This window comes from Capricornis sumatraensis, chromosome 17 (assembly GCF_032405125.1).
Source record: "Capricornis sumatraensis isolate serow.1 chromosome 17, serow.2, whole genome shotgun sequence".
NCBI classification, from domain to species: domain Eukaryota; kingdom Metazoa; phylum Chordata; class Mammalia; order Artiodactyla; family Bovidae; genus Capricornis; species Capricornis sumatraensis.
In genome coordinates, this window is record NC_091085.1 from 14940442 (window position 1) to 14967562 (window position 27121).

Consider the following 27121-nt stretch of genomic DNA (forward strand, 5'->3'; position numbering starts at 1 on the left):
AACGCCAAGCCCCATGACACATCGTGCTTTACATACCAGGGGTATTTATTTTCCTAACAGAAAGAAAACACATTCGCTCAAGGCAGAAGACGGTAAGAAAACAAATGTCACACGCTTTTAAGTGGATGCTGAAAGATAATCAAACGGCACTATCGAAAGGGGAACAGAACTGTGGATCAGGAGGGCCCAAGAATGGTGCCACAGCCCACCCATCAAAGCACACTCTGCTCAGTAAGTACTGGTGTGCTGCACGCAGGACGCAGGACGCAGGGTGTAAGACCTGGCTGTGAGTGTCCGCTTCAGGTGAGCTGAGTGACCATCATGGCCAGTCACCAGCCATGGACTTCTCACCCACTGTGCGCTCGTTCAGCACCAGGAGATAAGGTGGCTGAACACACACCTGCTCTATGGGCGCCTACTACCTAGAGAACAGGAAAGAGCAGAGATGTCTTCAAGAATATTAGAGACGCCAAGGGAACATTTCATGCAAAGATGGGCTCGATAAAGGACAGAAATGGTATGGGCCTAACAGAAGCAGAAGATATTAAGAAGAGGGGGCAAGAATACACAGAAAAACTGTACAAAAAAGATCTTCATGATCCAGATAATCACGATGGTGTGATCACTCATCTAAAGCCAGACATCCTGGAATGTGAAGTCAAGTGGGCCTTAGGAAGCATCACTACGAACAAAGCTAGTGGAGGTGATGGAAGTCCAGGTGAGCTATTTCAAATCCTGAAAGATGATGCTGGGCAAGTGCTGCACTCATTATGTCAGCAAATTTGGAAAACTCAGCAGTAGCCACAGGACTGTTTGAAAAGGTCAGTTTCATTCCAATCCCAAAGAAAGGCAATGCCAAAGAATGCTCAAACTACCACACAATTGCACTCATCTCACACACTAGCAAAGTAATGCTCAAAATTCTCCAAGCCAGGCTTCAACAGTATATGAATGGTGAACTTCCAGATGTTCAAGCGGGTTTTAGAAAAGGCAGAGGAACCAGAGATCAAATTGCCAACATCCTCTGGATTGCTGACAAAGCAAGAGAGTTTCAGAAAAACATCTACTTCTGCTTTATTGACTACACCAAAGCCTTTGCCTGTGTGGATCACAACAAACCATGGAAAATTCTTAAAGAGACAGGAATACCAGACCACCTGACCTGCCTCTTGAGCAATCTGTATGCAGGTCAGGAAGCAACAGTTAGAACTGGACATGGAACAACAGACTGGTTCCAAATTGGGAAAGGAGTATGTCAAGGTTGTATATTGTCACCTTGCTTATTTAACTTATATACAGAGTACATCATGAGAAATGCTTGGCTGGATGAAACACAAGCTGGAATCAAGATTGCATATATGCAGATGACACCACCCTTATGGCAGCAAGCAAAGAAGAACTAAAGAGCTTCTTGATGAAAGTGAAAGAGGAGAGTGAAAAAGTTGGCTTAAAGCTCAACATTCAGAAAACTACGATCATGGCATCTGGTCGCATCACTTCATGGCAAACAGATGGGGAAACAGTGGAAACAATGACAGACTTTATTTTGGGGGGCTCTAAAATCACTGCAGATGGTGACTGCAGCCATGAAATTAAAAGACACTTATTCCTTGGAAGGAAAGTTATGACCAACCTAGACTCTCTGCATATTAAAAGCAGAGACATTCCTTTCCCAACAAAGGTCCATCTAGTCAAAGCTATGGTTTCTCCAGTGGTCATGTACGGATGTGAGAGTGGGACTATCAAGGAAGCTGAGCGCCGAAGAATTGATGCTTTTGAACTGTGGTGTTGGAGAAGACTCTTGAGAATTCCTTGGACTGCAAGGAAATCCAACCAGTCCATCCTAAAGGAAATCAATCCTGAATCACTGAAAGGACTGATGCTGAAACTGAAATGCCAATACTTTGGCCACCTGATGCAAAGAACTGACCCATTGGAAAAGACCCTGATGCTGGGAAAGATTGAAGGCAGGAGGAGAGGGGGACAACAGAGGATGAGATGGCTGGATGGTATCACCAACTCAATGGACATGAGTTTGAGTAAACTCCGGGAGTTGGCGATGGACAAGGAAGCCTGGTGTGCTACAGTCCATGGGGTCGCAAAGAACTGGACATGACCGAGCAACTGAACTGAACTGACCTAGAGAAAATGACAGATAAATAAATGATAAAATCACAGAACCACGGTAGTGCAGCAGAAACCAGAGGGGGCCAGGACTGACTGCCTCTGCTCAAGGAGGCTGGGGTGATGTCAAGAAGACATGCCTTGCTCAGTATCTTCTGAGATGGACCTGTCTGCTGGGGGGCAGGATGCTGCAAACAAGACCAGTATGGTGGCGCTTTAGTTGCCAAGTTGTGTCCAACTCTGGCCACTCCAAGGAATGTAGCCACCAGACTCTTCTGTCCATGGAATGTTCCAGCCAAGAATACTGGAGTGGGTGGCCGTTTCCTTCTCCAGGGATCTTCTTGATCCAGGGATCGAACCCAGGTCTCCTGCACTGGCAGGTGGATTCTTTACCAACTGAGCACACTGTATCACTTTATGATGACCAGTTTGGACATCAACAGTGAGGTTTAACACTGCTGATAAAAGGCTCGTCTTCACCAACGCTGGGGCCTGGGGAAACCTGTGTTTGGATGAACGTGATACAGGAGACGCAGATAACCTCGCCTGCCAAAAAGTAAGGATGATGACGGTGATGCTCAGCCCTGAAAGGTGGGAACAGAGAAGCCTCGTATCTTGTGTGTACTGGTGGATCTGTGTAGGGAGAACTCCCAAATTGCCTTCTCTTAAATTTCTCTACAGTGTAGACATAAGCACTGTCCCCAGTCAGCAGGCTACATTTAGTGATTAAGGTCGCCACCATGCAGTGAGCGACATCTGGGTTCAAGGTGAGTGTCGTGCTGGCCAGATGGGTAGGGAAGGGAGGACCAGGACAAGAGGCTGGAAGGGTGGACTGTACCAGACTGTGACGCCGAGCACTGTAACAGAGTAGCCGCCCCTCTAGAGCAGCAGGACAAAGAAGACTTCCCAACAAGAAGAGTCAGCATCCCTGGGGCTCAATTTCCATACCCGCAAAGCTGAGCCGAACAGACTGTTAGGTTTCCAAAGTTCTGCCCTGCACACGGGCGAACCCTTCCACTTCTGTCTGTGATCCTCTAATTCTGTCACCAATTTATCCAGCAGAATTTTTTGCCTCATAAAGTAATTTCCTGTTTGTCTTTCTCCAGTTAGTACCATCCATTAAAACATAAATGAAAATGGGTTTTCTGGGCTTCCCTTGTGGCTCACAGGGCCAATGCAGGAGACACAGGTTCGATCCCTGGTCTCAGAAGAGCCCACGTGCCGTGGAGCAGCTAAGCCGCTGTGCCACCACTACTGAAGCTGTGCTCCTACTGAGCCCATGTTCTGCACCTACTGAGGCTGCCTGGCCTCGAGGCCACGCTCCGCAGGCAGACAAGCCAGTGCAGTGAGAAGCCCCCACACCACAACTAGAGCAAAGCCTGCACAGCAGCAAAGACCCAGCACAGCCACAAAGAACTTTCCCAAAAGAGAGGAAAGAAAATATGCCTTCTGATGTCTGGTAAACAGTAAATGCGGAGTGCAGATCAGTTCAAGAAATCCGTTAAGACTTTATGGTCACTGACTTGATTTTCTAGATTTAAATTCTCTTGGCCCCTTACCTGCAGGGTTGGTATAGAATGTCACAGTCTGCACAAGACTCTCTGCGTGTGACTTCTGCCACTTTAAAGGGAGTGAGGCCAGAGTTGGAACAGAAAGGCAGGGAGCACGTACCAAGAGGTTCTCGGGCTTGATGTCCCGGTGCACGATGCTGAGGGCGTGGAGGTACCTGAGGGCGCTGGCCAGGTTGTACACCATGGCGCTCCCATCCCTCTCCGTGTACTTGGTTGAAGAGGTAATTGCATCAAAGAGATCTCCACCCTAGAGAACATGTAAGAACACATCAAAACATCGACGGTGGCAGAAACAAGACTCACAGACGCAGAGAACAAATCTACGGTCACCAAGTGGGAAGGGTGGGAGGAAGGGATACCTAGGGAGCTCGGGGTGGACATGTACACACTGCCATGTTTAAACTGCAGAAGCAACAAGGACCTACTGTCCAGCACAGCGAACTCTGCTCAATGCCATGTGGCAGCCTGGATGGGACGGGGGTTTGGAGGAGAATGGATACATGTATACGTATGGCCGAGTCCCTTTGCCGTCCACCTGAAACTATCACAACGTTGTTAATCGGGAATACTCCAGTACAAAATAAAAACAAGCTTAATTTTAAAAAATCAACAGTGGCAGGGCTATGACGGGGACAAACAAAGCTCCTCAGCCTGAAAGAGACGAGGAAAAAAAAGACACAAGTGCCGCGCAAATGAATGAAGAGCCATTTCACAAATAACGAAAGTTTCAAGGCAGCAGCGTGCATTTCCAGTGAGGGTCTCTGAGAACACTGCTAAGCCTCGGGATCCAGCACTAACGGACCCTCCTGGGATCTCTCCACCTCTTACCTTGACCAGTTCCATCACCAGGAAGAGCTCGGTGGCGGTCTCCATCTCCTCAATCAGCATGATGATGTTCGGATGTTTCACCCTGCGCAGGATCGACACTTCGTTCTCAATCAGATGTTCCTGGGGAAAAGGGTTTAGAGGGGTGATCAGACACGACGGAACAGGCTCTGTTCCTGCATGCCGGAGGACAACACAGGCTGTGGGTCTGAGCCTGCAGGAGTGGAGACAAACCGCACCCTGGGGACAAGACAAGCGGTGTGGCGGCTCACGGAAACTAATGCAAGGACTTCAAACAGCCCTTGCAGCGCTCGGTGTGCTATCTGGACTGTAGGACATGCTCCCTCCTGCCTCTTCTTCATTCCCAACACTTTAAGAGCTCCTGATGCTGTGAGAGCTTGGGCTGGCCACACTGTGCTGTGTAATGCAGCTGGAATCACTTTTCCCTCTCAGTATACACTCAGAAATGAAGACAGCATGTAAGGAAATTTGGCATACTTATGGACTGCAAGAAGATCCAACCAGTCCATTCTGAAGGAGAACAGCCCTGGGATTTCTTTGGAAGGAATGATGCTAAAGCTGAAGCTCCAGTACTTTGGCCACCTCATGCGAAGAGTCGACTCACTGGAAAAGACTCTGATGCTGGGAGGGATTGGGGACAGGAGGAGAAGGGGACGACGGAGGATGAGATGGCTGGATGGCATCACTGACTTAATGGACATGAGTTTAAGTGAACTCCGGGAGATGGTGATGGACAGGGAGGCCTGGCGTGCTGCGATTTGTGGGGTCGCAAAGAGTCGCACATGACTGAGCGACTGAACTGAACTGAACTGATGGGATACAACTTCCAGCCTTATAAACATGTTTAGCTTTTAAACTATTTACCAACACGAATTTGAATTTTATGTTGAAATTTATGAAAAAGAGTTTCCTCCTCTGTATTTGGGTATGAAACCACTCACCAGATAGATGTTCCCTATCTTGTATTTCAGAAGTCAGGAAGCTTATAGTACCAGGGGGACCACCATCCTCATTCCAACCCTAATCACTTCTCTGAAAACACCACCTGATTGTCAGTCCTGGTGGGCAATGTGGTTCGGATCAGCACCGTAGCAAAATGTTTACTCACAGCATTAAGGAATTATTCTTAGTATGCCAGCCCATGAATCATGAACAACGATTGCTCTATTATGAGGCGTTAGAAATTGCTCAATAATGTCACATTTGTTGGTCCTCGTTAACTGTAATAACGAATTGTTTAGAATTTAGGGAATGTTCTGTAAGACTGCTAATTGCCCTATTATACACTTTAGGTTTTCAAACAGCTTTCTTTATATAAGTTTACCTTATAAGAGCTACCATTTAGTACCCAAATACACACACGTGCATCGTGTGTGCGTGTCCCTCTCACCACCCTTTTTGCCTCCTCTGCCCTCATGAATCTCGGAACTAAACTGAATGTCCCTCTGCGGTAGTAAGATCGTTATCTTATCTCTAGTTCAGTGTACCATTTATGCTTCCTCGCTTATCTCCATGCCTCCATGTGTATGTGTATTTTTACTCAAAGCAATCTCAAATATTTCTGGACAATAGATGGAAGCATAAATTATAACAAGCCAATAAATAATATCCAGACAAAAGTCTGTGGCAGCCTCATGGTGAGTGGTGTTCTTTGAGTGTTGAATGCACCATGTTTGTCCAAACGTTGGCAAATGACAGTGCAAACATTAAACAGAAGCCTGGAGGATCCCAGGGACGGGGGAGCCTGGTGGGCTGCCATCTACGGGGTTGCACAGAGTCAGACACGACTGAAGCGACTTAGCAGCAGCAGCAGGGGAAAGAAAAGGGCTTCCCTGGGGGCTTAGTGGTGAAGAATCTGCCTGCAATGCAGGAGCCCCAGGAGATGTGTGTTCAATCCCTGGGTCAGGAAGATCCCTTGGAGGAGGGCCTGGCAACCCACTCCAGTACTCTTGCCTAGGAAATCTGGTAGACAGAGGAGGCTGGCGGGTTACAGCCCATAGGGTCGAAAAGAGCTGGACATGACTGAATGACTTAGCACACGCACAGGGGAAAGAAACCACCATTCCCTAGTCACTGTACAGGGTGCTTGCGTAGCATCTCCACACTTATTCTTAAAACAGTTCTTTGAGTGGGGGGATGGAAACCTAGATTCCTGACATCCAAGCTGACATCTTTTGGAATCTTTCAAAATGAAAATGACCACTGCCAAGCTGAATCTGATCCCTTGAAAGGCTGGAACTAGAGGCACCATCACCCTGAGGTAGGCTCCAGGCAGGACCACACTAGGCTTCGTACCAAGCAGAGCACCTATGCCTACTAATGAGTAGGGCTGGGAAGACGTAGCTGGCTCTGGACTCGGCACCCAGGGAAGAGTGGCAGGTCTCAGATCCTAACCGACCACGGCAGAGAGGCCGCAGGGCTGCCGATCCGGCTCCGGCCGCACAGCGCTGACTTACAGAGTGGCAGCGTCACCAGGCAGGCACAGAGCCCTGGGCCCTCCCAAGGCAAGCGGCTGGGCAGCCGAGCCCTTGTGGCCATGGGGACAAAGACTCAAAAAATGGTCCATGTTCACACACTTCTTCAGAAGCCTTTGGTTCATCTGTGCCAACCGGGTCCTTAATCACAGTAACTGCAGAGGTGGTTGTACCCCTGTGAACAGGTAAAGGCAACCGAATGAGTTTATTTCACTCTGTGTGACGCCAAGTCGACACTGTAGTAAAACAGGCGTTTGATTTTGAAGCTAAATGGATCTATCATGTCAGCTCTCCTCCCACCTCTCCATCGCCCGAGGTGGGGGGGAGTCTGTAAATGTACCTCTATTCAGGGGCTCTGCATGTGATGCTAATTTCCAGGGACATATATAAAATAATTCACATCACCAGTACCCCAAGAATGCACTCAGACTGGAGCTAAACTAGAGAGCCCAGCACTCAGGGAGCCTGCACCTCTCCAAAGTCATCTTCTTCACGCAAAGGCACAGCAGAGCCTCTTCTGGGACGCACTGTGCAACTCAGCCCTGGGCCTCCGGCCGTGTTATGTTTCAAATATTAAGTGGATATTCCAACAACATTTTTTCCACCACTATTTATTATCTTGGCTTGCTGTATGCTACTCAACAATGCCTAGTATTCTTTGCACATACTGAAGGTTTTTGTTGGGATGTGGGAGCTATTTGTTTCCCAACCTCTGACTATGTCTGTAAAAATGTCTTTGAAGGACCAATCCACTTTTTAAAGTAAACCATCCTCAGAAGCAAAATGGAATGGTGCACAAAAATCTTTAAAAATGCTATCTTCCTACTTCTGAAACAGCCCATATGTAATCATTGTTTCTAATATATAAAGATGCTCTCTAGGTTACATTTTCCAGAAAAATATTTCTAAATACAAGATGAACATCACTTTTGTCTCTAACTGTACTGAACTTACATTATTCAACCACCCACCATTATTCATGTTAAGTGATTCATGATTCTAACTCCAAATAATTTACATATGAATCATTTCCTGGCAGTATGCCAAGGTTTTGTGTGTGAGAATAAATGACAAAGAAAACTGCCAACTTGGCAAAGGATACAGCCTTATCCTTGGCCAGCGTAGTTTTTAACATCTAAAAGAGAGACAGACAGGGCCAGAGACAAATGGATTTGGGGAATAAACAATGCTCCCAAACCAAATTCGTCTTGTGTCCAGTCTTTCCCGCCTGTGTCCTTTGTCTCACTGAATGAACCTGGGTGCCGAGAGCAAAAGGGCATTCTGCCCTGACCCTCCCTCCCGCATCCTCCTGCCCAGCTCATCAGTCACCCATCCCCGCCAGGCCTGCCTTCTCAGTAGCCTCAGAACACATCCATTCCCTCCTTATCCCTTTTGCCAATCTTTTTTCTCCAGGCATCTGCAAAGGCAATTTTGTCTGGAACTTCCTTTCCCTACTTCTTGATGAGCTCCTATTTATTCCTCAGAACCATGGGGGACCTCACCTCCTCCAGGTAGCCTCCCTTGCTTAATCACGGCTGGGTTAGGAAACCCTCGAATTTGTCCTCATCGCGCCCTGTGCTCACTCCGGTCACCTGCTGCCTTGGAGGTCTTTGTTTACCTTGCTCTCCAGCAACCAGCACGGTTCATTCTTGAGTAAACATCACACACCGCTCACTGTTACAAGTTTTACAGCCAGTATCTATATTATGGAGTGAGTACCTCTGAGGATGATACAGTGAGAGAGACGAGATGTTCAATAGTTCTATGTCATGAGTGTGGTTGGTTAAATAACAGCCACACAAAGTTATCAGGTCTTAATGCCTAGAACTTGTAAATACTACTGTACTTGAGGAAAAATAATGTCTCTGGAGATATGATTAAAGCCACTGCAACAAAGAAAAAACCGTAGATTTTCCGGGTCCCATTACAAGTGTCTTTATGAGACAGAGGCAGAGGGAAAGTTCACAGTCAGAAGAAGCAAAATAAACACAAAGAAGAGAGCGAGATGTGAGCTGGAGGCGGAGTTCGGAGTGATGTGTTCCTCCAAGCCAAGGAATACTGTCAGCTCCCAGAGGCTACCTAGAGTCAAGGAACAGAGTTCCCCCCACAGCCTGCAGAGCAAAAGTGGATTTCAGAGTTCAGCCCCTGAAACAGTGAGAAAAATGCTCTAAGTCATCAAGCTGGTTGGGAAGTTATTCTAACAGCCTCAGGAAGCTAATTCAGCATCCATTTAGATTTCTGTCCTGCCCTGACCCATGACATGTAGATAATGAATGCAGAACGCTGGGGAGAAAAGGAGGGAAGGGCCACTTCTAAGCACACTACAGAAAGCTCCAGGCTTTCTGAATCCTCACACACTGTGGGGATTCAGTAAATATTTAGAATGATTATCATTTAGAATATTAGGCATAGAAGAATTCTTAAATTTATCAATATCATAGCCTTCTCAAAAGCCTCCATAAATCTGGCCCCAAGATAGATCTTGCAAAAATCTCCTACTTGGTATATAAATCAATGATGTCAGAACACTCCCTCACACCATACACACACAAAAAACTCAAAATGGCTCAAAGACTTAAATACAAAATGGGACACCATAAAACTCCGAGGAGAGAACATAGGCAAAACATTCTGACATTAGGTCAGTCTCCCAAAGCAACAGAAATAAAAGCAAAAATAAACTAATTCAACTTATAAGCTTTCATACAGCAAAGGAAACCATAAACAACATAAAAAGACAGCTTACAGACTGGGAGAAAATATTTGCAAACAAGGGCTTAATTTCCAAAATATATAAACAACTCATACAATTCAAAATAACAAACAAGCAAATCAAAAAATGGGAAGACCTCAAAAGACATTTCTCTGAAGAAAACTTACAGATGGCCAGTTAGGTACAAGAAAATATGCTCAACACTGCTAATTGTCATAGAAATGCAAATCAAAACTATAATCAGATATCACTTCACACCAGGCAGAATGGCCATCATTAAAAAGTCTATAAATAATAGATTCTGGAGAAGGGTATAGAGAAAAGGGAACCTTCAGACACTGTTGGTGGGAATAAAAATTGGTGCAACCACTAAGGAGAACAGTATGGGGGGGTTCCTTAAAAAAACTAGAAGTGGAGTTACCATATTACCCTGCCATCCCACTCCTGGACACACGCCCGGAGAAAACTCTAATTCAAAAAGATACACGCCTCCAGTGTTCACTGCAGCACTATTTACAAGAGTCAAGACATGCTGCTGCTGCTGCTAAGTCGCTTCAGTCGTGTCCGACTCTGTGTGACCCCACAGACGGCAGCCCACCAGGCTCCCCCGTCCCTGGGATTCTCCAGGCAAGAACACTGGAGTGGGTTGCCACTTCCTTCTCCAATGCATGAAAGTGAAGAGCCAAAGTGAAGTCGCTCAGTCATGTCTGACTCTTCGCAACCCCATGGACTGCAGCCCACCAGGCTCCTCCGTCCATGGGATTTTCCAGGCAAGAGTACTGGAGTGGGGTGCCATCGCCTTCTCCAGTCAAGACATGAAGGCACCCTAAATGTCCACCAGCAGAAGGAAATGTGGTGCACATATACAAGGGACTATTACTCAGCCATAAAAAGGATGAAATAATGCCATATGCGGCAACATGGATGGACCTAGAGATTATCCCACTGAGGGATGTAAGTCAGACAAAGATAAATATTATACTGTACAATATCAAATACTGGAGTGGGTTGCCATTTCCTCCTCCAGGGGATCTTCCTGACCCAGGGATCAAACTCGGGTCTCCTGCAACGTAGGCAGAATCTTTACCACTGAGCCACCAGGGAAGCCCCAAATCACTTGTATGTAAATCTAAAATATGACACAAATGAAGTTATCTACAAAACAGAAACAGACTCACAGATGCAGGAAACAAACCATGGTTACCAAAAGGGAAAGGGGGTGGGGAAGGGATAAATTAGGAGTTTCGTATTAACAGATACAAACTAGCATACCCCTACTATAACCAGGCCCTACTATATGGCACAGGGAAAGATAGTCACCATTGTATTAACCTATAATTTAAAAAAATATATGTGCAATTGAATCTTTTTGCTGTAAACCAGAAAGACAACATTATAAATGAACTATACTTCAACTTAAGAAAACCTCCTACTTGGAAGAACCCAACATGCTTTCCATCTCCTGGGCCCCTGCTCAGGCTGTGCTGACCGCCTCTAAGGCTCTTCTGTCATTCCTGCCTTTTCAAGCCGCGCGTGCGCCCTCAGTCATTCAGTCACGTCTGACTCTTTGTGACTCCATGGACCGCAGTCTGCCGCTACCCCACTGCTCAAGTTCAGCTCCAGTGCTTCTTGCTCTAAGGCATCACCACCGAGCATCCGCTTCTCTCTCATCTGCTTCCCTGAACTCCCGAAACACTCTTTACAGAATTGGTATTAATTTGTATATTAAATCACCTTGTTCCTAGCACAGACTCTCACACAAACATCAGATGTTAGATAAACAGTGAATTAATCTAATAACACTCATACACATTATAGAAAAAGCAAATAGAAAGTCGGAGGTTAAGAATTTCCCCCCAGGTTCTTATTACAGGAACAAAGGCAGAAATTGAACTTGGAGGAGGACATGATGGACTAATCCAAAGATCCAATCACTGTTCTGCCTCTGTGTGACTTCTGGGAAGCCATCTAATCTGTATTTCTGTCTTTATTTGTAAAACCAATACATCTGTTTTGCAAGTCATTAAAGATAATGTGCGAAATTCCTAAATGTTCAAGCCTTGATAGATAATACATTTTGATAAATGGATAGATAATACATTTCGGATAGACATTACATTTTGATAAATGGCAGACATTGTTTTCAGCATTATTACTTTTCTGTGTACACCTCACAAAGCAGAGATGAGGAACAATGCCCCAGGAGAGTGTCTTAATACCTGCCCTAAGATTTTGTTTTAAAAAAAAATTCTCTATACCATTTTTCCCGAAGCATAAAATTCAGTGGAAAAATCTACTTATTGAAAACAAGTATGAGAGGAACAGATACAAACTACTATACATAAAACAGACATGCAACAAGGATTTACTGTACATCCTATAATGACCCATAATGAAAGTGATATTATCTGAAAAGAAAGAACTGAGTCACTTTGCTGTACACCTGAAACCAACACAATATTGTAATCAAGTATCCATTTTTTCAAAAGTTTTGAAATTATAATTTTCTACAATGTGGAAATAATTGCTCAGGTAAGCAAAATAGAAGGATGAAAACTAACTATATGAGCATGAACTATAAAAATACAATGACATTCAATAACAAGGAAAAACAATACCTCAATTTTTTTTTCCTTCACCCAAATGTTTGAAGTGACCTATTCATTTGTCTTAATACTTGGTGTATCAGACTGTATTTTTTTGCATGAAGATCTTTTTTTACTACTACTGAGACTGCTGCTTAAATTTTAATCAGGTAAACAGTATTCTTTCCATCATAATTATTTTTAAACTTTTTATGAAGAAATACTTTAATGCAATTGTTTAGAACCTGGCTCCCCAAATTACAACACATTCTGCTTAAATCACACAATATCAGATACAAAGAGTAACACCCACTCCCATATGGAGAAAGTCTTAGCAGTTGAAAATGTAATCAGATTGTCAGCACAATAGGTAAAAACATACAGAATTACTTAAAGAAAATTAAATTTAGAAAAACCTTATTCAAATAAAGGGGAGCATTTTGCACAGACTCTGCTTCATTAGCTGTCACAATGTAGTAAAAGAAAAAAAACAGTGTATGACAAATTTGCCTATTGGATTTACATCCTGGGGCCCTGAGAAATTTTACCACAATTATTTTAGGTTTTCTGTTAAAAATCCACAATTTTGTAAATGTCTGATGAAGAATAGTTTTACAAGTCCCATAAATACAAGACCACTACGGTCACATCAAGTCCTCCTAGTAATAAGTTCTGAATCCCTCTGGCCTATTAATAATATTATCAGCTAACATGTGTTAAACTTGTACCATATACTGGTACTTTTCTGCATATCTTACATGTCTTAATTAATTCACAATAACTTATATCTTAAATATTATTAATAACTGCATTTTATTAGTTATTAGGAAGAAACAGAGGCACAGAGGGGCTAACTAATTTTTCCAAGGTCACACAGCAAGAAGACACAGGATTAAACTTAATACAATCTGTCTAGAGTAGTGCTGTTCAACAGCAACGTGACCCACACATGTAAATCTACATTTTCTAGGTAGCCATGCTAAAAAATATAAAAAGCAGGTAAAATTTATGACTTATTTAACCCCAGATATTCAAGATATTACCATTTCAACATGTAATCAAATACAAAAGATAGTAAGCATCTGACATTCTTCTTTGAGGATTAAGTCTTCACAATCTGTTGCGTGTTCACACTTAGCAGACATTTCAGTTCAGACTAGCCACATTTGCAGTGCCAGGAGCTCAGAGTGGGACCGCGAGTACCAGAGCCTGCTCTCTCACCTGCTAGCTAGCCACCAGAAAGGAATCTAAAAAGGTCTCTGTCATCATTATTAGAGAATATTCATCTTTTCAAATGTAGTTAAAATACCAGTAACCTAGCAGCATGCCCTCATTTGATTCCCGCCCCCCCCCCCCAGCTGGATCTTGAGAGTGGGATGGAGAACAAAGCTCATCCACTTGGAGAGACAATCCATGGTGTGTGTGCACATTCTGATTCAGCTCTTGTTACTACATCCTTGGAAAGATGTCTGTACAGCCAACATGCTTGGAACACAAAGATGGTGACTGCCCTGGCCGGGAGGGCGGATCTGTTTCCTGACCATGGTAATAATGTCCTCCTCTGAGGCAGAGCTTGGCAAGGATACTAGTGGCTCCCCTAAGACTGGGGGGTTTCCTAAGCTTAGGGATCCTCTGCTGTGACACAGACCCACTCTGGGCCTTGGGAGTTAAGAGGAACCAACGCCAGCACGGAGCTCACGCTACCTGCTATGCCACAAGTAAGTGTTTTTTTGTGTGTGACTCAGGAACGCTGTCTTCTGCCACATCTATAAAGCTAGAAGGCTAATGTGTTAGTCTGAAAGTAGGGTCAAGTCTCAGACCCCTCACTGTTCTTGACACAACTTTGTTTTGTGTTACTAGGTTCTGAAATAGTCATCTCCCAGAGAAGAGAACTTACATTTTTCGATGGTTAGGATAAAGATCAAATCAAATTACTGTTTTAGGATTAAGGTTTCAGAAAAATGGCAAGAAAAAAAAAAGCTTGATATGGTTTCCCCCAATACTACCAGCAGTTAATTCCTGTTATGAGCTTATCAAATCACCACTTAAATTCCTTCACCACAGTAAACAGCTCTAAGTGTTTTCAGTTTGTTTTTTTTTTACAACATATTTATATATACTGTACCTTTCCACAACATTTGGCTTTGTCTATAATCTTCAGGGCAAACTCCTTTCCGGTTGACCTATGAATAAGCAGAGGAAGGCCATTTAAAGACATACATCAAAGACACCATCCTTCCTGATTCCCTCTACAGAGACTCTGGGAAGAAAGACTGGCTTCCTCTTCTATACCCCAGAGAGGATGCTGAGTGGGGTCTGGGAGAAAAATACTCCCCAAAAGATTTTTTAAAAACCCACAAAGCCACACTGTCAATTTCCTTTTATAAATATCAATCATTACAATATTATTAAGTAACTCACATATTTAAAATAGTTAAATTCTGTTGCATCAAAGCTGGGCAAAAGATATTTTTCCACACTTAAATCTCAAAAATAGTTCTCTTAGGAGACAGAATAAAATTTAGAAAAATGAATCAAAGTAACAGAAAATTTTCTTTTATCAATGTCTTTACAAGAATCCATTAGTCCATCAGGCCACAATTCAAAACTGAAAAGTCCCTAGACTTGCACTATCCATTCTCAGTCAATCTGCTGCCATTTCACTCCCACCTCTAAACACCCCAGTCTGGTACTTAGAGACATCATTTCCTTGGACACAAGAATCTGGATGATGTTATTTAACCTTTAATCACATCATTTAAGCTGAACATGCCAAAAATACATCTTTCAGAATTCAGAAGAACAGTTCAAGAAAGAACATTGTGGTATTCTTGGAATGCATTAGTTCTCCCAATCACAAGCTACATTTGCTAGGTGGCCACAGTACACACTGATGACCTACCTTGGAGGAATAACTTTTATCTAAATTAGTATATGGTATAGATAGTGGTAAAGAACCCATCTTCCAATGCAGGAGACGTAAGAGATGTGGGTTCAATCCCTGCGTGGCAACCCGCTCCCGTACTCCTGCTCGGAGAATCCAGGGACAGAGGAGCCTGGCAGGCTACAGTCCACAAGGCTGCAAAGAGCTGCACACGACTGAAGCAACTTAGCATGCATGTCTGCATGTATATATACTGTGTTAGTCACCCAGTCGTGTTTGCATATATGCGTATAGAGTATAAACCTGCTTTCTACTTGGAGAGACGAATCAGGTCTCATCCATGAGCCAGACAGAAATGGGAAAGAATACGATTCATTAAAAAAAAATTACATCTCCTACAGCACTTACCTGTGGCAGGCTTTGTTCTCAATGCTACAGTTGTATTAATCCATTTAACCCCTGTAGTAACCCCCTCACTTAATATTTAATTTCATATCACCAGTAGTTCAGGATACATGGATTCTGACTTATTCAAGATCAGAAGCAGCCAACTTTTGCACATATTCAAATAATATTTCTGCTCTTCCAGCCTTATTTCAAGGTCGTGATTTCTCAAATGGTAAACAATATTAAAACTGGAAAAAAATTCAGAGTAGAGTCTTTGTACTTACAGGCTGTTGTTCTAGCTGTTCTAAGTGGTAATTTTTGTTGTGGGGGTGGGCGGGAGGTGAGTTTTCCAGGAAGTTCTGGTAACTACAGTTTTTCTGTTTTGCTGCATCTTTGGTGGAGGTTTACTGCTCATTATATGGTGCAGAAAGCAGCTCCTTGTCTCCTGAGCTCCTTTACTTAGCTCTGGTACACAGACCGTTGCCCAAGCAACAGGCATCTAAAATATGCCTTCTAAAGGCTCATTAGAAATCTGAGCAATATTTGGTTTATGTTATGCGAAGGGCTTCTCTGGTGGCTCAGACAGTAAAGAATGCCTGCAATGAGGGAGATGCGGGTTTGATTACTGGGTCAGGAAGATCCCCTAGAGAAGGGCATGAACCCACTCCGGTATTCTTGCTTGGAGATCCCAGGGACAGAGGAGCCTGGAGGGCTACAGTCAAGCTGCCTGTGAGCATGCAAAACCGCTTGTCCCTAGGGTGGAGTCTTGGAGAAGGCCTTCTGTTCATTCAGGTAAGAATAAGTTCCAAAGCAGAAATGTATGCATCCGCGAACAAGCAATTATCTTCTCTCACCTGTCCATGCACTCTTTGACGACTGCAAAATTGCCATCTCCAATAACTTTCCCAATTTTGTATTTCTCGAGAAGAGTCGACGACTCAGAGCACCTGTGTCCATCCACACCTGCAAAAAAGGATAAACGCGTACGCTAACGAACACATCACATTTCACCTTGATGTTTACATATTTGTAAAATAACAAATCTAAATGCACTTCTATATCTATAGTAAAACTAAAGAAAATCCTCTGAGCATATTTTCTTAATAAAACACATGAATCACCAATTTCCTTTTAGCCTTGTTGGCTGGAATCAGAAACCAACAAAAATCAAGAAGACTCTTGAGAGTCCCTTGGACTGCAAGGAGATCCAACCAGTCCATCCTAAAGGAAATCAGTCCTGAATATTCATTGGAAGGACTGATGCTGAAGCTGAAACTCCAATACTTTGGTCACCTGATGGAAAGATCTGACTCATCAGAAAAGACCTGATGCTGGGAATGACTGAAAGCTGGAGGAGAAGGGGACAACAGAGGATGAGACGGTTGGATGGCATCACCCACTCAACAGACATGAGTTTGAGCAAACTCTGGGAGTTCATGATGGACAGGGAAGCCTGGCGTACTGCAGTCCATGAGGTTGCAAAGAGTTGGACACGACTGAGTGACTGAACAAATTCCTGAAATATCAGCTGAAAATAAGTGGTTAACTTTGGGTAATAGGGAAGTCTAACTAAACTGTAAATTTTTTGTCAATCCTGGGGAAAGGGGAAGGGGGTGATGGTGGGGATTTAATCTTAGAAATTTTTTTCCTCAAGATTTTCTAGTAAAGAAAATTCTGGCCAGTCGTGAATTAAGCTAAGTTAAGTTAATGCCAATTTTGGCTCCAAGTTATCTCAAAAAGAAGGTGGGGGGAGGAGCACGAGGAGGAAGTGGTTAAGACTGGCCACTTTTCACAATGCATCCCCAAGTGGACTGTACACAGCAGACATCAAAGAAAGAAGCCTACTTAAATTATCTAAGAAAAATGAAAATCTACACTTAGGAACTGTAGGCAGATTCAGTTCAGTTCAGTCACTCAGTTGTGTCCGACTCTGCGACCTCATGAACTGCAGCATGCCAGGCCTCCCTGTCCATCACCAACTCCTGGAGTTCACCCAGACTCATGTCCATTGAGTCAGTGATGCCATCCAGCCATCTCATCCTCTGTCGTCCCCTTCTCCTCCTGCCCTCAGTCTTTCCCAGCAGATTGCCACTAAGGAAAAATAATGGAAACCCAGAACTAAAATTTGAAATTGGGATTGCTTAATTGACACTGATGTGACCCCTGACAACTAAGGCTGAGGAGGTTAACTGGGGTCATGATCTCATTGCCCTTTGGAGAGACCACCATACAGCACAAGTGGGCGTGGGGGTCCACCAAGCTCACATGGGTGGCTTCCTTTACAAAAAAGCACACACATTGAGAGCTACCTTCAGGACTCACGCAACGATCAATCTCAGGCCCTCCGTTGACATTGGAAGAAGATCGGCCATGTGCAGAAACCTGCTGCAAAAGGACAGTGCTCGTTATTTATTCAGCTTTTCAACTACGTGGGTGAGTTTCCACATAGAATCACACAGAAAGAGAGGAAGCATCCCCTTGCTTCTCGTCTCACCCTTCTTCCTATACAGAGTCCCATTAATACAATCCCTTAGACATAGTACTTTCAATTAGTATCATGAGAACTGACACTGTGCTCCTCTTCTTTGACACTGTGTTACTTTTGATCTCAATGAAGTAAAGAAAAGGACATTTTCACGGCATCAGCGATGAACAAGGTAGTCACTCACAGCACAACACCCTCCAGAGGGTTCAATACCCAGACAGCAGCCCTGACCCAAACAACTCCTTCACCCTCCTAAGACAGTAGGAATGCCTCTGCAGCATCATAAGGTTTTTATTTTTTAAAACTAGGAACCAGAGGGAAATAGAAGATTAAACTAAATGATAGGTTCCCACCTAACAAAAAGCTGAAGTTCCCAGTCCAACACACAAATATCTCTAAATTTTTCAGTAAACTGAACAGGCAGAAGAACCAGAGATCAAATTGCCAACACCCACTGGATCATCAAAAAAGCAAGAGAGTTCCAGAAAAACATCTACTTCCGCTTTATTGACTATGCCAAAGCCTTTGACTGTGTGGATCACAACAAACTGAGGAAAATTCTTCAAGAGATGGGAATACCAGACCCCTTGACCTGCCTGCCTCCTGAGAAATCTGTATGCAGGTCAAGAAGCAACAGTTAGAACTAGACATGGAACAACAGACTGGTTCCCAATTGAGAAAGGACTACATCAGGGCTGTATATTGTCACCCTGCTTTTTTAACATATATGCAGAGTACATCATGAGAAATCCTGGACTGGATGAAGCACAAGCTGGACTCAAGATTGCCAGGAGAAATATCAATAACCTCAGAGATGCAGATGACACCACCCTTATGGCAGAAAGTGAAGAACTAAAAAGCCTCTTGATGAAAGTGAAAGAGGAGAGTGAAAAAGTTGGCTTAAAGCTCAACATTCAGAAAATTAAGATCATGGCATCTGGTCCCATCACTTCAAGGCAAATAGATGGGGAAACAGTGTCAGACTTTATTTTGGGGGGCTCCAAAATCACTGCAGACGGTGACTACAGCCATGAAATTAAAAGACGCTTACTCCTTGGAAGGAAAGTTATGACCAACCTAGATAGGATATTAAAAAGCACAGACATTACTTTGCCAACAAAGGTCCGTCTAGTCAAGGCTATGGTTTTCCCAGTAGTCATTTATAGATGTGAGAGTTGGGCTATAATGAAAGCTGAGTGCAGAAGAATTGATGCTTTTGAACTGTGGCAAAGAAGACTCTTGAGAGTCCCTTGGACTGCAAGGAGATCCAACCAGTCCATCCTAAAGAAAATCAGTCCTGAATATTCACTGGAAGGACTGATGCTAAACCTGAAACTCCAATACTTTGGCCACTTGATGTGAAGAGCTGACTCTTTTGAAACGACCCTGATGCTGGGAAAGACTGAAGGCAGGAGGAGAAGGGGATGACAGAGGATGAGATGGGTGCATGGCATCACTGACTCAATGGACATGAGTTTGAGTAAGCTCCGGGAGTTCATGATGGACAAGGAAGCCTGACATGCTGCAGTCCGTGAGGTCGCAAAGAGTCGGACACAACTGAGCAACTGAACTGAACTGAAACTGAAAAGGGCTTCCCAGGTGGCTCAGTAGGTAAAGATTACATCTGCAATACAAGAAATGCCCGCAGACATGGGTGGGGGAAATCCCCTGGAGTCGAAAATGACAACCCATTCCAGTATTCTTGCCTGAAGAATCTCATGAAGAGGAGCCTGACAGGCTACAGTCCATGGGGTCACAAGAGTCAGACAAAACTGAAGCAATTGAGCACACATAGGTAAACTGATTCTGCCTATGATACATACGTTTGTCACTGTTGTTATCGTTCAGTTGCTCAGTCATGTCCAACTCTTTGCGACCCCATGAACCGCAGCACTCCAGGCTTCCATAGCCTTCACCATCTCCCAGAGCTCAAACTCATGTCCATTAAGTCAGTGATGCCATCCAACCATCTCATCCTCTGTCATCCCCTTCTCCTCCTGCCTTCAGTCTTCACCAGCATCAGGGTCTTTTCTAAAGAGTCAGCTCTTTACATCAGGTAGCCAAAGTATTGGAACTTCAGTTTCAGCATCAATTCTTCTAATGAATATTCAGGATTGATTTCCTTTTCCTTTAAAATTGACTGGTTTGATCTCCTTGCAGACCAAGGGACTCTCAAGAGTCTTCTCCAAAACCACAGTTCAAATGCATCAAATGATAAAATATGTATCATTATTTACTACTATTTTATGTATTGTTTATTATTCTGTAGGCCTATGGAATGTTTTTTCTTAATTTCCAAAGGCTATTACACCTCCCAACTCAGTCTTTTCTCTTTCTTCTTTACCTTTCTTTCTTCTCTTAAAAATAAAAAAAAGTATTCCTTTTAGGAGTTTACATGGTCAAAGGACTTAATCACACACTAAGAAGCAACTCTGGCGTTTTTTGGTGCTGATAGTTTACACGCTTGTGCCTTCTTCATCCCTGCATTCCCTCTGTGAACCACAGGGCCGGGTGAACACACCACTCAACTAATACTTGCTAAACGAAAACACAGCCAGCACAGGTCCAGGGCAGGGACCCAGCCACCCACGGCCTGCAAGCTGGAGACCCGAATCCACTCTGGGTAAAGCAGGAAACCTCACAGATTCTGAGTTTCATTCAATCCAGGAAAACCCAATACTTATAACATTCCTTCAAACAGGATCATCCAGAAGTTCTTTGGGGATAAAATACAAGCCTCAGCAATGACAGGCATATGAAAACTGAGCTGTTTCCTCAGATTTCACATAAGCATACCTGTGTGGATGGTAAAAGCAGGAGTGGTGTGTCTTGTTAGGAAACCCAAGGCCACTGAAAACCAGCGCTGAGAGGCACCACGTTAGCGCTGCCCTGAGGACTCAGCGCGCCTCTCCTAAGTGTGTCCTGCACTCTGACACGTGAGTAGCCCTGCAGGAACGTGGGTGTGCATGTGTGTTCCTCTCTGGCCACCTTCACCTGACGAGAACTGCAGGTGGCTGAGCAGCTGGCTCCTCAGAACCCACTCACTCTTTCCTCATAACACAGGTCATTGGCGGACAAAGTTTTCCAAAATTTAGCTTTTTTGCTTGTTTCCTTTTAATTACCCTGCTAAAACTGATCCAAATTCAGCAGGAATTCATGCTGGAATATTTAAAAGTTAGAGTTTGAAACCCAAGCCCCAGAGGGCGGCATGAAGGGAAGCTGGAAGGAGAGCCACCACGTCCTCTGCAGCATTCGTGGACACAGCAGCCACTCCAGTCCGGTGGGCCTCGGCTTCTGACAACTCCCCCAGAGGCCGCCTCAGTCACCGGCAGGCTCCCCACGCCACGAATACTGCCACAGCAGCTCTTCCAGAGGAGACTTCTGATTCCGACCCAGAGCCTCACTGAGTCTTCGCAACCAACAGAACAACCCTCAGGTCTTCAGCCCACCTGCCAATGCAGGAGACGTAAGAGACCTGGGCTTGATCCCTGGGTTGGGAAGATCCCCTGGAGAAGGGCACGGCAACCTACTCCAGTATTCTTGCCTGGAGAATCCCATGGACAGAGGAGCCTGGAGGGGTATAATCCATGGGGTCGTAAAGAGTCAGACATGATGGAGTAGCTAAGTAACAGCAGCAGCAACATAAACCATTTAGCACAGTCAACAACATGCAGTACTAACTCAACATTAGTTATCAGCACTTTTCCTCAAAACGCCTAACATAGGGCCTTGAAATGAGTGTATAAGAAAGGCTTTTGAATTGTTGAGTGTACAATGGCTACAACAGATGTTTCTATATAATTCACTCCAAGTCACTTCTCTCTTCTAATCCAACACTTGCTAGATTGAAAATTGTCACTCAAGGAAATAAGGAATCCAAATTAAATTTGTATCAATTGGATCATTAATGAACAGTATGAAAATGCAAAAAAAGATATGACACTGAAAGATGAACTCCTCAGGTTGGTAGGTGCCCAGTATGCTCCTGGAGAAGAGCAGAGAAAAGCTCCAAGAGGGATGAAGAGGCTGAGCCAAAGCAGAAACAACGCCCATTTGTGGCTGTGTCTGGTAGTGAAAGTAAAGTCTGATGCTGTAAAGTACAATATTGCATATTGGAACCTGGAATGTCAGGTCCATGGTAGACGGGAAGTGGTCAAACAGGAGATGGCAAGAGTGAGCAACGACATTCCAGAAAATCAGTGAACTAAAACGGACCCGAAAGGGCAAATTTAATTCAGATGACCATTACATCTTCTACTGTGGGCCAGAATCCCTTAGAAGAAATGGAGTAGCCCTCATAGTCAACAAAAGAGTCCAAAATGCAGTACTTGAGTGCAGTCTCAAAAATGACAGAATGGTCTCCACTTCCAAGGCAAACCATTCAGTATCACAGTAACCCAAGTCTATGCCCGACCACTAATGCCAAAGAAGGTGAAGTTGAATGGTTCTATGATGACCTATGAGACCTTCTAGAACTAACACCAAAAATAGACGTCCTTTTCATCACAGGGGACTGGAATGTAAAAGTAGGAAGTCTAGAGATACCTAGACTAACAGGCAAGTTTGGCCTTGGAGCACAAAATGAAGCAAGGCAAAGGCCCACAGAGTTTTGCTAAGAGAACACACTGGTTATAGCAAACACCTCTTCCAACAACACAAGAGAAGACTCTACACATGGACATCACCAGATGGTCAATACTGAAATCAGATTGATTATATTTCTTGCAGCTGAAGATGGAAAAGTTCTATACAGTCAGCAAAAACAAGACCGGGAGCTGACTGTGGCTCAGATCAAGAACTCCTTATTGCAAAATTCAGACATAAATTGAAAAAAGTAGGAAAAACCACTAGATCATTCAGGTATGACCTAAATCAAATCCTTAATGGTTATACAGTGGAAATGATGAATAAATTCAAGGGATTAGATCTGATAGATAGAGTGCCTGAAGAACTATGGACGGAGGTTCACGACATTGTACAGGAGGCAGTGATCAAGACCACGCCCCCCCCCAAAAAAAAGACCATCCCCAAGAAAAAGAAATGTAAAAATGCAAAATGGTTGTCTGAGGAGACCTTTCAAATAGCTGAGAAAAGAGAAGCGAAAGGCAAAAGAGAAAAGGAAAGATATACCCATCTGAATGCAGAGTTCCAAAGAACAGCAAGAAGAGAGAAGAAAGCCTTCCTATGTGATCAACGCAAAGAAATAGAGGTAAACAATAGAATGGGAAAGACTGGAGATCTCTTCAAGAAAATCAGAGATACTAAGGGAACATTTCATGTAAAGATGGGCACAATAAAGGACAGAAACAGTATGGACCTAACAGAAGCAGAAGATATCAAGAAGAGGTGGCAAGAACACACAGAAGAACTGTACAAAAAAGACCTTAATGACCATGATGGTATGATCACTCACCTAGAGCCAGGCAACCTTGAATATTCATGGAAGGACTAATGCTGAAGCTAAAGATCCAATACTTTTGCCACTTGATGCCAAGAACTGGCTCATTGGAAAAGACTCTGATGCTGGGAAAGATGAAGGCAGGAGGAAAGATTGAAGACACAGGATGAGATGATTGGATGGCATCACTGACTCAATGGACATGAGTTTGAGCAAGCTCCAGGAGATGGTGAAGGGTGGGGAAGCCTGGCGTGCTGCAATCCAAGAGACAGCAAAGAGTCGGACATGACTGAGCAACTGAACAACAGATTCTTAATAGAATAAGGATAAGAAGAAAGTCATTGGGGGGGAAGTTTCATATGTCAAAAAGTAAACAGAAAGATGCATTTGACCTCAGCTCACCGCTAGGTTACAGGGATCGGGGGGTGGACTGTCGATGCCTGGGGGAGCAGCGGTGGACAGTGGCCTGGCTGACCCGCATGTCTATACCCAGGACGGGGCCGCCCCACACCCTCGGGGCACAGCAGGCTGGGTCTGGCCTGGGCACTGAGCAGGAAGCACCTCCCTTCCTAGCATTCAGAGCCTGGGAAGTGTGCGGGGTGCAGACCCCAGCTCCACCGCTGCCTGGCTTTGCCCCACTCTCCTCTAGGCCTGCCTGCTTAGCTCTTCTCACAGGTCTCCTCCCTGAGCTATGTGAGTAAGTTAGTTCATCACAAACTGATGTGCTCTGTGTGACTCAAGGGCTCTCTAAGAGAGAAGTCCAGAAAGAGGCGAAAAATGCAGGCATCTTTACCTCCTTGTACATGTTCACACGGACGGATGACTTGCTGGAGTACTAACTGAATTCCCGCCAACCTCAGTCACATTCTCAATGTTTCTTTTGATTAAATTCTCATTCACACCTATCCTGATTCCCAGTGCTTACAAACTTGGTTGGTGTCGGGATTCAGAGCTGGCAAGGGGCAGAAAAGACACCAGGATACAGAGCCGGGGGTAGAAGCTGACAGTGTAGTGACCAAAATGAGAACTAGGCTGAAGCTGGCCCGAGGCGGCTCGGGGACGACGTGAGGCTGCAGGGCAACGCTAAGGGCTGCTTCCACATGTATCTGACAAAGGTCTCACTAAACCTCCAGGAAATGCACTCTCTCAGCAAAGGCTGATGGCAGGAACAGCATTGTTCAAAACTCTCCAACAGAATGACACTGTTTCACAGTGCTAAACCTCCAGCGTTTAAAAGATAAGAGAGCTAACGGAAGTGGCATATCTGATTACCTGTCCAAACATGTTCCTTTATTTGGGAAAAAAAAAGCTTTCATGAAGGAAATGAAAATGCATACAAAAAATGAGGGAATCATTACATTATAACACAGCTCAACAGACAGGACATGATTAGATGCAGGGACAGTTTTCCTTCCCTCCATCAGCAACAACCTGTGCCGGATTTTTAGAGAATGCAAAGATTAGGGCTATGGTCTTTAGAGCCTGGAAGTTTACAGTCTAATGAAGAGGCATATGTGTACATGCAAAACCACTCCTGGAAACCTCACTGTTCCAGAATGTGGTTCTTTCTGATGGTTTGCAACCCATGAGCAGGAGCTGTTTCACTACAGCATGAGTCTGCACTTGGCACACCTGAATCACACCTCTACCCTCTAAGTTTGACCTCCCAGCCTGATGCTCCGAGAATCCAAGAAAAGCTGAGTATTCACCAAGATCTCTGGAGAGATCCCTGGCAAACATGAAGTGTCCATTGTTACATATAAGGCACTCTTGGTGCCCTGAGAGACACGCAGACAGAGAGGAAGGAAAACACAGAGCAAAAGCAAGGACTACAAAATCCCCTCCGTTTACCAGGCAGAATGTATGGATTTTCCCATCCCTGGCAAGAGAACTATTCTCTGATTGAAGCAAGGAGAGAATAAAATACGGCATTCCTGATTAAACCTGTCCCGTTTCTATTGTCCAGCTAAATGTTTTTATTAAAATCTCTTAAAATGCTAATGTGCTTCATGCTTCCATCAGCAGCCAGGACACTGAGACAGCATGAGGACGGTGCCTGGGTGCTGCGTGTGATCGAGACGCTCTTCCATAAAGTGTAAACAGATGGGAGGGAGCGTCTGGACTCTTTCAGGATATTTTCCATAATTACTAACTGGTTCAGAAAGATGCAAAACGCTTCTCTGGCGGTCCAGTGGTTAAGAATCTGTCTGTGAGTGCAGGCGACACAGGTTCGGACCCTGGCCCAGGAAGATCCCACATGCCTTGGGGCACCACAGCTATCGAGCTAGCGATCTGCAAGAGAAGCCACCCGCAATGCGAAGCCAGCCCACCACAATTAGAGAGCAGCCCCTGCTCGCTCCAATTACAGAAGGCCTGTGCACAGGTGCAAAGACCCAGCACAGCCAATAAATAAATATGTATTTTTAAAAGATGCACTGATGTTAGAGGTGTGGAGAAGAGGGGATTTTTTCCTGATGAGGTCATAGAGGGTAAAGAAGGGAAGAGATGGAAAACACCGAAGACCCTGCGAGTGCATTCTCTGCGCCCTCCACCACCGCTGGCCTTCTCTCTGGTGGCAGCAGCCCCAGTTTTATGCGGAAGGCTACTGCACCAGAATCCACTTCTGCTAAGAACTTTAAAAAAAACTTGAAAACAGAGCAAAAAAAATAAATTCTATAAAGTGCCCTCAACTGCTAGCACCATTTAAAAGAGCATTCCTGGCAGACTGAGTTCATCCGATGACATGCCAGCTTGCCACATTTTTAGCAAAGAAGTCAGTGTCCTACATTAACTTTCTTTGACAAGTGGATTACTATTTCTATGAAATTTAAAGAGAAATGTTAAATGCTATATTAAAATTGTGAAGTTTTGTTCATAAACATGCAATTCTCAGGGGAAAAAAGAGGCAAAAACAGTTCTACTAATGCTGGTCCCTACTTCATTGTGGTTTTCATAAAAAGAAGCATTTGAACAGAATCTAGCAGATATACTTGTGTAGAGAGTTGACTTTCTTGAATGCATCTTGGAAAATGGCACTGTGATTTTAAGTGGCCTGCTGCAGGGGTCAGAAACATCTTCTGTAAAGGGTCAGAGAGCAATATTTTAGCCTTTGTGGGTCACGTGGTCTTTGTCACAACTACTTAACTGCTGTTGTAGTGTGAAAGCAGCCAGATACCAAATAGAAATGAATGAGCATGGGTGCGTTCCAATAAAACTTTATTGAGAAAAACAGGCGATGGGGCCAAATTTGGCCACAGAGAAATAAATCCCTAGTCCACAAGAACTTTCTTAGGAAAGCTTTTCCTCGAACATAATTCTTACACTTTTAAACGCTAGAACAGAATAAACCCCAGGGTATGATGTTATAAAGCAGCAGTTTTCCGTCCTTGGCTGTATATTAGAATTCCCAGGGAAGATCTGAAAAATTCTGTTGCCAGGCTGCACCACAGATTTAAAGAATCCTTGCATGTAGGGCCCAGGTCTCAAGACATTTTTAAGCTCCACAGAAGATCTAATGTGTAGCTACAGTTGAGAACCTCCATGGAGGAAGTTTCTCGCAGTAATTATAACTGATGGTTCAGCTACCTTAACTTCTCTCTGTCACTCATCCAGTAACCTAACCACTGTGAGTCATCCATAGCCCAAGGAGAACTT

General features: G+C 44.2%; 1 protein-coding gene across 4 annotated transcripts in view; it reads right to left on the bottom strand.

Moving 5' to 3' along the window:
- Window positions 1–27121, bottom strand: part of DCLK2 (doublecortin like kinase 2) — a 186033-nt gene that overhangs the window by 18560 nt on the left and 140352 nt on the right. For 2 of the 4 annotated variants that reach the window (XM_068989717.1, XM_068989715.1), the window contains 5 exons: window positions 17894–17966; window positions 16439–16547; window positions 14439–14496; window positions 4524–4643; window positions 3796–3942 (listed from right to left, as the gene is read on the bottom strand). In XM_068989717.1, coding sequence (XP_068845818.1) covers window positions 3796–3942; window positions 4524–4643; window positions 14439–14496; window positions 16439–16547; window positions 17894–17966 — 507 coding nt within the window. Of the gene's footprint in view, window positions 1–3795; window positions 3943–4523; window positions 4644–14438; window positions 14497–16438; window positions 16548–17893; window positions 17970–27121 lie in introns of all 4 variants that reach the window. The other 2 variants (XM_068989716.1, XM_068989714.1) reach the window with 1 other exon arrangement.